The sequence below is a fragment of the Rhagoletis pomonella genome, unplaced genomic scaffold (genome assembly GCF_013731165.1).
Source record: "Rhagoletis pomonella isolate Grant_MI unplaced genomic scaffold, Rhpom_1.0 Rhpom_scaffold_00002, whole genome shotgun sequence".
Classification (NCBI taxonomy): Eukaryota; Metazoa; Arthropoda; class Insecta; order Diptera; family Tephritidae; genus Rhagoletis; species Rhagoletis pomonella.
In genome coordinates, this window is record NW_023458556.1 from 14,191,584 (window position 1) to 14,201,444 (window position 9,861).

The following is a 9,861-nucleotide window of genomic DNA, read 5'->3' on the forward strand; positions in this document are numbered from 1 at the left end:
ATGAAGCCTTCGGCATAGCCGAAGACAGCGCTGCTCTTACTTGTTTTTTGTAATTTATGTGCTGATAAGGAAAGCAATTAAAATACATTAGGAAATAATTACACTCGAATTATGACTGCTTGCTATAACGGCTTGTGACGTTAATTTAAACTAAAAATAATTTTGTCAATGTTATTGTGGCTTATTAACATTTTTAATTTTAATATTTTTAATGAGCTTTGTACCACGATTGTTTATTAGGAAAAATTGAAAAAGCAACAAAGTCGAAGCGATGGAAGTTATAGCAGCTATTTCGGAGATCACCGCATCTCCTAATCAGACTTCTTTTTTCTCCGGTCTTATCCCGGCGAGAATGACGTGAAAATAATTACGCGTGCGATGACACCGATTAACTTTAAATTACATTTAGAATATTTAAATGGTAGTGTTTATTAAATTTCAGATTTTTTTATTATGATGCAATAATGCGGATAGACTATGTATTAAATTAAACTTTTATTCGTTTGTCTTTTGTAACATACAAAATCCTATAAAAATTTAACTTTCATAACACATATAACGCTAAGTCATTCGTACCCATATTTACTTCATGCACGTGTATCTCGCTGCCTAAGTATAATGCATTGAGTGCTAACTATCTAAACGCTGAAAGACGTGAATTAAAAAAAAAATCTAAATATGGCCGTTCAAAACCGCCGTGGGTCGATATGACCCAGCGTCATTTAATAGAGAGAGAAAAACCGAATTGAGTTTCCTGCAAATGGACCATTACCTATTTCCGGCAAAGTATAATGAATTTTTTGTTTTAAGAAATTCGCAGAGGGTGTTGGGGAAATTGTAATTGACCGATATCTTCAACATTTTGCGAACAAATAATAATAGTTTTTAAATTATTTGTTTTTAAAATTACTCCATTACTTTACAATATTTTAATATAAGCACTGCACTAATCACTTTTCTTTTTATTAATAAAATATATTTTCTTCATAAACAAATGAGTGCATATCGTTCTTTTTACAAAATATGAAACAAAAGATTCTTATAAAAAATACTTTGTGAGGCGTTACGAAATTGCAGGTTAAAAGGAATGTCATGCAGAAATATTAATTTGATGGTCTAATATCTATAAAAAACTATTTAATTAAATTGTGAAAATTCGTGATTAAAAAGCGCTGAAAAAACTATATTTTAAGTGTAGGTTTAAAATTTGCTAAAACCAATCGCGCGATTTTTTAATACAAATTTTCACCTGTATCGCTTTTTTTTTTCAAATTAATACTTCGATGTCCATACATACATTGAAAATACCATATAGAGTGAGAGTATGCACGCACGAAGCTATAACATTTATGTATGTATACACATTTAAACTTTATTATTTGCTTTTGAATTTTTTCTGGTTTCAGTTTTTTTTTTTTCTAAATGTTTTCGTTATGTGTGGCAGCACCGAAATTTCAGTTCAATTGTTTCATAAAGGTTTGAGGACTTTTTCGGGATCTTTCAAATTTTTCGATGACTTTTCTTCTTCGGTACGTCACTTTACAAAATCTCTTGGTAATTTCAGATTTAGCAAATCACTTAACAATAAATTCACTCTTTGTATGCTTTAGACAAAAAAAAAATGCGATTGATTTACGCTTGATAGATATTAGAGAAATTGCGTGCAAACATTTTCGGCTCAAAGTATCAAATTATCACTCAAATTATATAAAAACCTGCCACACCCTGCAATTTATAAAACAAAAAATACAAACTTACTGTAGACGAAACACATACACGCAATTGTATAATATTCTCACATCATTTAGTACCACACTCGATTATATTTCATTCAAAAAACTACACGGCTCCACACACCACTCTGCAAGCGCCCACCAATCCGCATCTCAGTTACTTACCTTCATTGCTTCGCTCCAAGTACATCTTGTCCGCATGTGAGCCTCCTCTGTGCATACCGCTAAGATCAACTTCACTACCACCACCGCCACGGCCACCGCCACCTCTCCCCAATAGTCCACCATTATCCATCACAGTCACGCCATGTTTTATCACCTCTGTGTATTTCCCACTACCGCCGCCACCGGCACCGCCTTTACCCTCCATTACATCGCCATTCGCATTTTTCTTTTGCAAATGATGCTTGTAACTTCCCACTGCATCGTCCATGCCCAGCACCACATCTGTGCCGCCGGCCACTGTAGTCGTCGTCGTCATCGTATGATGACCATCCATACCCGGCGTCAGCTGATCTGCCACATCGAAATGATGATGACGGTGATGTGCGGGACTCATTGCCTTGAAACGTTTGTAAATGCAGCAGGTGATGAGCGCAAGGAACACAGAGACGCTGAGCAAGCCCAGTGCCATTAGAGAAATCACAATGATTAAATTGCCCTGCAGCAGCATGTCGCGTTGGCCTGGCCGTTGTACCAACAGACTCATTTGTACGGCATCCTTGCCGCCCGCATTCTCCGCCGTGCACGTGTAAACACCTTCATCGCTCTTCTCCGCAGCCACAATGGTGAGACGCGAGATGAATACATCACGGCCGAATTCCTTCTCTTTCGATTGCTCATCGCGCAGCAGTTGTATGTGAACGCGCTGTGCTTGACCGCTGCCACAACAGCTGACTCCGCTGGCGCTACTGGTGGTGAGTGTGCTTGTGCCGCTGCCGCTGTTGCTGGTCGAAGCGCGATACTGTTGCCTGTTGAAGTCCCACGATATCAGCGTGTTTGGTGACGCATGCACACGGCACACCAGCGTCACATTCTCCTTCGATGTGTTTATGGAAGTACCGCGCGCTGGGAACATAATGCGCGGCTTGCATGCGAACGCTTCCGGTTGATCCTCTACCCAGAGCATGCCGCGTAGATGTACCGGATAATAGCAAGCCGTGGGCGGCGTATAGAGGTTACGCTTCAACACAAAGTCACGAAAGATCTGCAACTCGCAAGTGCAGTTCCACGGATTCGAATCGAGTGAGAGCGCAGTCAGTCGCTTAAGCGACTCAAAGGACTCTTTTCGCAGGAAGCTCAGTCTATTGCCATCCAAGTAGATCTGTGACAGTAGCGGCACGTTGCCGAACGCCTCTTGGCCAATACGCGCTAAACGATTGTGCTTTAGCTCGACCTTGTGCAGGTACTTAAGATTCTGGAAGACGCCATCGGCAAGCACCTCCAACCAATTGCCATTCAGCACGATCGAGCGCACCTTCACCAGTCGCGCAAAAACATTCGCTTGCAGGTTGCGTAACAAATTATTCGACAAATCCAATTCAATGAGTATCTCCAGTTGTGTGAACGTGCGCGGGTCGATCTGTTGCAATGACGCATTACGCATAAATAGCTTGTGTAGATTGTGCAGATCGGCATTGAGGAAGGCATTTTGCTCCAATATCGCAACACGATTGAAGGAGAGATCAATCACTTGTACCTCGTTGCTTAGATTTTCCGGCACCGCATTGAGCGAGAGATTCTTGCAGTCGGCAGTCTTCTTGCCCGATTGCCACTTGCACATACAGTCGCCACAGTCCATCAGCCAATCGGCCTGCGCTTGCGGGGGCATCGTACAGCAAAGGAGGATGAGTAGTAGAAAGTGGGGTAGGACGTGCAGCGGCAGTGGCAGCGGCAGCGGTATGTGTCGCGGCGCGCTGTTTAGGTTATATTTTGTGAAGTTTACTGAAGTCCTGGGTTGCTCTCCTATTACCAGACGCGCTACTTCAAAGTCGGTCGTTGATTGCTCGCTACCCCTCGGCAACACTGCTTCCTGCTGCGGCTGCTGCTCGGCTTGCAGTTTCTCTACTTGTACTGCCTTGGCTTGGCGGTCGTTGCACTTTCTTCGTTGCTGAATATTTGCTAGCTCGCTCTTACTTTCCCTTTTGTTTTCCTGTTCGTTGGTGTTTTTATAGTTTCTGTAGTGTTGCTGTTGTTGTTGATGTTGTTGTTTTTGGCGTTTATTGCCGTGCAAACGCATTTTTCCTCAGCTTACACATTCGTTTCGATTTTACACTCACGCACAACAACAACACTTTGTAACCGCACTCGCAGTCAGCGACATTTTGCACTCCAACCAGTTGTTATGTCTGAGTGTGCGTCGAAACTGGTGGCAACACTGCGCGCAAAAACGATAGCATCGTACGCTGTGTGAAGGAAAGCGATAAAAAAAATTCGTTGCTGCACTTTGCGAATGAACAACCGCTGTTGTTATTGCCAAATTTTGTTGGTGCTGATGGCGGTTGGTTGCTTTTTTCGTCTTTTTTTGCTTGCTTTACTCTCTTTGGGCCGGTAGTTGTGGTCCATTTATAAAAAAAATGTATGCCCGGCGTAACTTTTTAATACTTTCGCATTTTAGCTCTTATTTTTTCGATAGTTTTGACTACTTTTTTACGGTAGTTCCTTTTTGCACTCTTCGGTGTATATTGCCGCTGATGGTTGGGCACCGATAAATCGTTGGCAGGACTCCTCAAGGATTTCTAAAAGCGGCAACGCTGTAAAATAAAAAAAAAAATGTGTTTACTGACAAAATTCGCAATTTAAATACTTAACTAAGACTTAATTAAATAATAAATAGGCATGTTTAAATTATTAATTAGTATTTCAAAAGTCTAAAAAAAAAATTTTGTTAGAAAAACGCGGGAACGGTATCTACTATATATCTTTAGGATTAATTCTGAATACTCCCCTCGTTGTTGCGATTGGTTCTTGTTTGCTATACTATCACCAACCGCATTGCACCGTGAGGAAAATTTAATTAAGCAAACGAATATACCTACAAGCTCTGAACATTGAAATCTGAAGAAATAAAGCCCATATCCGGAATCAGCATCACAAATATAATTTCATATATTACCCCAGGTATACGATTTCCGTTCTTGATTGATTTTTTTGGGCTTTTGACCAGTGGTTTTTGAGAATTCCTGCCAAATTCAACTTTGAGAGCTCTGATTTTTATTTAATTTTTATAATTACACCATGGTTGAATTACATTTGCTTCAGAATCCTAATGCATAAAAAAATTCTGTCCGAATGACTGCTATTCATCAAGTGGCAGTAAATTGTATACACAAAAAAAAATTATTTATGCGCGAAACTATGGGCAATATACGGTAAAACTGCATATCTAGGGTTTCTCTCTTACGTCAGGATTTTTTTCTTAAAGAACTTAAAATTTAAAGAATACGACTAATTAAAAAAATATTATTCTGGCACACAATAGCGACACTGTGCCCTATTTTTTATTTTATTTTTTTTTGTGAGCGCTGGGTGTTGCGGCTGTGAGCCACTCGGCTGGGAGTCTGCATTATCCATCACCAGGTTACCCAAGCCCCGAGCCTCTATCGCTTTAATCGTCCTAGGGCCGGTTTCTCCTACTCAACTTAACTTAGTTAACCCAATTTTCTTGACTTAGTCATGATTAAGCTGTGTAAAACGTAGGCTAACTTTTGACTTAAGTCCAAAAAGTGGCTAAACTAAGTTAAGTTGAGTTGGAGAAACCAGCCCCTAATGTTTAAAAAGTATGAACCAATGGTTTCGGCTGCCCATAAAAACACCAAACAGTAGATTTTTGTAGAAGTAGATGTAGGCTACAGGGAACTAACAACGTTCCCGAACTGAACCACGATTGTCGTTGTAAATTTGCACATTTTGAAAGCGTTGTTATAGCTTTAGTGTAATTTAATATATATGTATGTATGTATGTAGTAATTGGAAGTGCAACCTTTAATATCAGACATCAAAAGAGTGAGTTTATAAGCCTCCGATTTTGGTTATTAACAGTTTTTCTTTCCAAATGTTCTGCTTTGTGTGCAGCATGAAAAAAAGTCTCTGACTGAAATTTTCTTAATTTTTTTTTATATTGCAACTCATTACTTAAACATTATGCAAAAGCATATCAATTACTACAAAACAACTTTTGAAATCAACTTTTCGGGCATGGTGCAGTGCTTCTTACAATGCGTTTCTTTGGTATGCTAAGTACTGTGTTTCATATCTACTAAACTATACATATGCATGCATATCTGTGTGTGTTTCCTTTGAATTTCACAGACAATACAAACGGGCTGCAGAAAAAAAAACACATCACTAAACTTTAGGTGCCTTGCTGTTGTTATTGCTGTTGACCGTTGACGTGTATGTACATGTGAAATGTCTAAGCGACACACACACACACACGCATACGCTAACTGCACTATTTCGCTTTCAACTATTTTCGTACTTGAACAACTTTAGCCGCATTTCTTCTGCTTCCTCTCTTTTTAGTTGTAGTTCTCCTCAAAGTTGCTTTGTAATTGTGTTGTTTTTTCGTTCTTCTTTTGTTTTTTTCTATTTTTCTACTTTTTTGTTGTTGCTTTCGCTGTCTATTTACGCGCTTGACTGCGCTTCACTCGTAACCTACATACGCGCGCGCGCTCTTACTTTACTTTGAACTGTTTGGCTCTGCCACATGGCTTGTTTGCTTTGGCTGTCGGCTGCCTGTTTTGTTTGGTTACTCATACGCCATGACATGTCTGCGTTCCTTTCTTAGGTTGTCTGCTTGTTTACTTTCTTTTGTCGGCGATGATGTGCGGAGATTCGGTGCCCAGTACAGAATGGCGCCAACTACGTACATATATGTATATGTATGTTTGTATGTAAATGTGCCAACGGTATTTTGAATTGTATTTTTCTTTCGCATGGAAAACAATTCAAGCGACACAGAGAGTAAACAAAAGCGGTTATCGGCTCACAACTGACTCGCTGGTACTTTCAAATCGCTTCTGGGATACTTGCAATAACAGCGCAGAAAGTGGTTTGACTTGAAGTGCTGGCAGAAGTTAGCTCTTTATTTAGAAAAAAAAATAAATAAAAATTGGGAGAAATCTAAAGACGAAATTCATGTTTTCAAGGTATACATATTTAGGCCACTGATTCCCAAAATACTTAAGCTTTTTCAGATTGTTTTTTTTTGCTATTTGTTGAAAATTTCGCTAAAATTTCAGTTGCTGAAATACGGAAGACTATATTTCTTATCACTCGAAGGGCTTCCAGGTAGCTCGGGATGAGCTAATAGTGTTACAAGAAATTTTTTCAGCACTTTTTTGGAGAACTGCCAACGTTCTAAGATTCTCTGCAGTAACTTCCTTCTTCGAAACATCCAAATCTTTCCCAAAATCCACTTTTTGCTCCTTGTTTTTGTTTTTACAGTGCAGTTCGCGTTTTTTTCTGTTATCCTCTCCCTCGTCAATGTGCATATGCATAAATACATACAAGGCTTGGGGAGCTTTATAACTAAAGGGCGAAAGAGCCAGCTCTTTTAATGGAACTAGTTCAATAGTTCGTTCTTTAAAATCAACTAAAATTTTCTTTGACAACACTCTAATGAAAATGTAAATATAATTTTACAATACATATATGATCTGGTTTTTCGCTATAAGGGCATAAAAAAATATCTGACCGGAATTCACGCTAAAAAGGCATTTTATTTCATATAATGTCCAATGTTTCACAACGTTTGGGGCAATTTGTGTTAAAAAAGTAAGAATTTCAGTTGAGTTTTTGGGGATTTGTTGTTTGACAAAAGACTTTCTCTTTCAGATGCCAAAGCGAGCCGCAATTTACTCCCATTTCGAAGGCAAAATTTAAGAAAAGACAATTAAATGCAGGCACTGCTGAATTTTCATAAACATCCTTTCGCGATTTTGGAGAAACACGACTATGGTTATTGCAATCTTTAATGTGCATGTATGTGTGTTACAGTTGGATTTTTTAGTTCACTTTAAGACTAGTTCACTTCCAATTAGTTCAACACAATGAACTAGCTCTTCTGAGTATTAGTTCGTTCACCTTATTGAACTATAGTTCGCGTAATATAAGGAATACCGAAATGTCCGGCGCGGAAAATGTTTGATGCAGATTTAGGAGTAGCTTTTATAGACAGTGAATGGGTCGACGAAGATGAAAAACAAGAAGCAGCACCAAGGGTTGCACGAATCCTTTCTGCAACAAAGTAATGATCGGAGTCGATGTTTGACCTTCGGAATGGGCGTAAGACTAAAGCATTGGAAGCGTGAATTTCGCGTGTCGCAAAATGTCGTAGGCAGCCACGTTCTTTGAGGGAGGTTTTCTGAAATTTAGCGCTCCAAACTACCATTTTCGGACTTTATCGGAAGTTGATCAGTCTCGGTCTGTTATCAGACATTCCGTCGTGAATTTTCTCGAGATTACCAAGCACGATTTTGCTATCGTAGCGTGGGCAGATCATGAAAACTCTCGGTTTAATTCGGATTGTTGAGAGACGGTCGTCGACTAAGGTGAACGACAGCATTCCGCGACGGGGTCTCACTCGTAGTCTTTTATACGTCTGTCATGGTCGTCAGCGAAGAAGGGGTTCTCATTCGAGCCTGGTCCAAAGTCCACCGCACAACCCATTATGGGAGATGTAGCTCGCTTCCGAATGGAAACACTGGAAGTCATTTTTTGCCACTGCGTGTTGAGCGGGGAGCAAAAGGCTTGAGAAAGCGAGTAGACGATCATTTATGCTTATTCCGCGCAAAGGAGATATAACGTAAAAAACGCTAAAGCATGTAGCGTCTGCAAAAATGTAAAAAAACATCCTGGAACACAGGTGACAAAGTGTATGCACATCCTTTGTGACCGGAATAACTTGCAAAGTCAGTCAATAAAGTTTAATAATTTTTTATATGAAAAAAATGTATGACACCTTCAACAAAAAAATTTCTCAAAAATTATTGGTAAGTCATAACCTCCTCATACTTGCACTTTGTTGTAAATTTTAGTAGTAGTTAATAGGCTAAAAAATTGCATACTCAACTTTTTTCTAGAGAGCGTAAATAAAAAGTGCAATATTTGAATTAAATTTGGCAGAATTTTCCACAATTTTGAGCAAGGTTTTTAGCTCTGATTTTAGGGGTTTTTGTTGTAGAATTAAGCATATTTTTATAAAAAATTTGCGGAAAATAAAATATTTAAAAATTGTTGCCGGTATTGTAAACTTTATTGACTGACTGTATATTTTAATAAAATATTTTCATTTAAATTTCATATTAAAATTTTTTATGTATTTTTAAAGATTTTTAACAAAAATTTTACGACGAAACCTATGAACAGCTTGTTATTCGCTAAGTTTTTCATATAAAACTAGTGGACACAAGGGGATAGGATATTTAGTGGAAGTAGTAGAAAAGTTATTATTTATTTTAGATAGTTTATTGGCGTGTTAGTTAGTAATTCTTTTAAGTTTGTAAGCATGAAATTTGATAAGAGACTTTCAGACAACCTTCAAACACTGAAAAGTCCGTAAAATGATGTGGTCTGTGGCTGGGAGAGTTTTTCCTTCATAAATGAAGCCATAATATAGAATTATTGCTCGCAATTTAATGGCGCTTACATTAATATTGATGCGAAATAAACTCTTTTTATTTTACAATTACCGCTTAGTTTTCATTTACATTTGATTCATCATTTTATATATGTACATATGTCTTTATTAAGCTTGGCAAGAGCTTCACTTTGCATATTTTTAACCAAACTCTCATGCACAAATAATCACATAAACAAACACAATAGCAAACGCGTTTACACAAAACATATAAATAAATGCGGTATGCTAACTCATTTACAAAATTGTTCCTTAAGCAAATATAGCGTTTTTGTCGTCATCATGTTTTGATTCGCACATTAGTTTCGCACACACTTCACTTTTTCATACTTTGCCACTTTTTATAAATTTCTTTTTGCAAGCTCTGTTCTATTTTTTATATACTATTTTTTCGTTTTTTATTTACTCCAACCACTAAGCCTATTTATGTACTCACATTTATTTTCTTGTATTTGACTTTCTCATTTTCCGCACTTGAATTTTTTT

The 9,861-nt window shown here is 38.2% G+C and overlaps 1 protein-coding gene across 1 annotated transcript in view; it reads right to left on the bottom strand.

The window, feature by feature from the left end:
* The window catches only part of LOC118733112, a 27,222-nt gene extending 23,624 nt beyond the window's left edge, over nucleotides 1-3,598 (bottom strand). The window contains exon 1 of the mRNA XM_036462338.1: nucleotides 1,899-3,598. Coding sequence (XP_036318231.1) covers nucleotides 1,899-3,564 — 1,666 coding nt within the window. The 5' untranslated portion in view covers nucleotides 3,565-3,598. The remainder of the gene's footprint in view (nucleotides 1-1,898) is intronic.
* Between the last annotated feature and the right edge of the window lie 6,263 nt (nucleotides 3,599-9,861).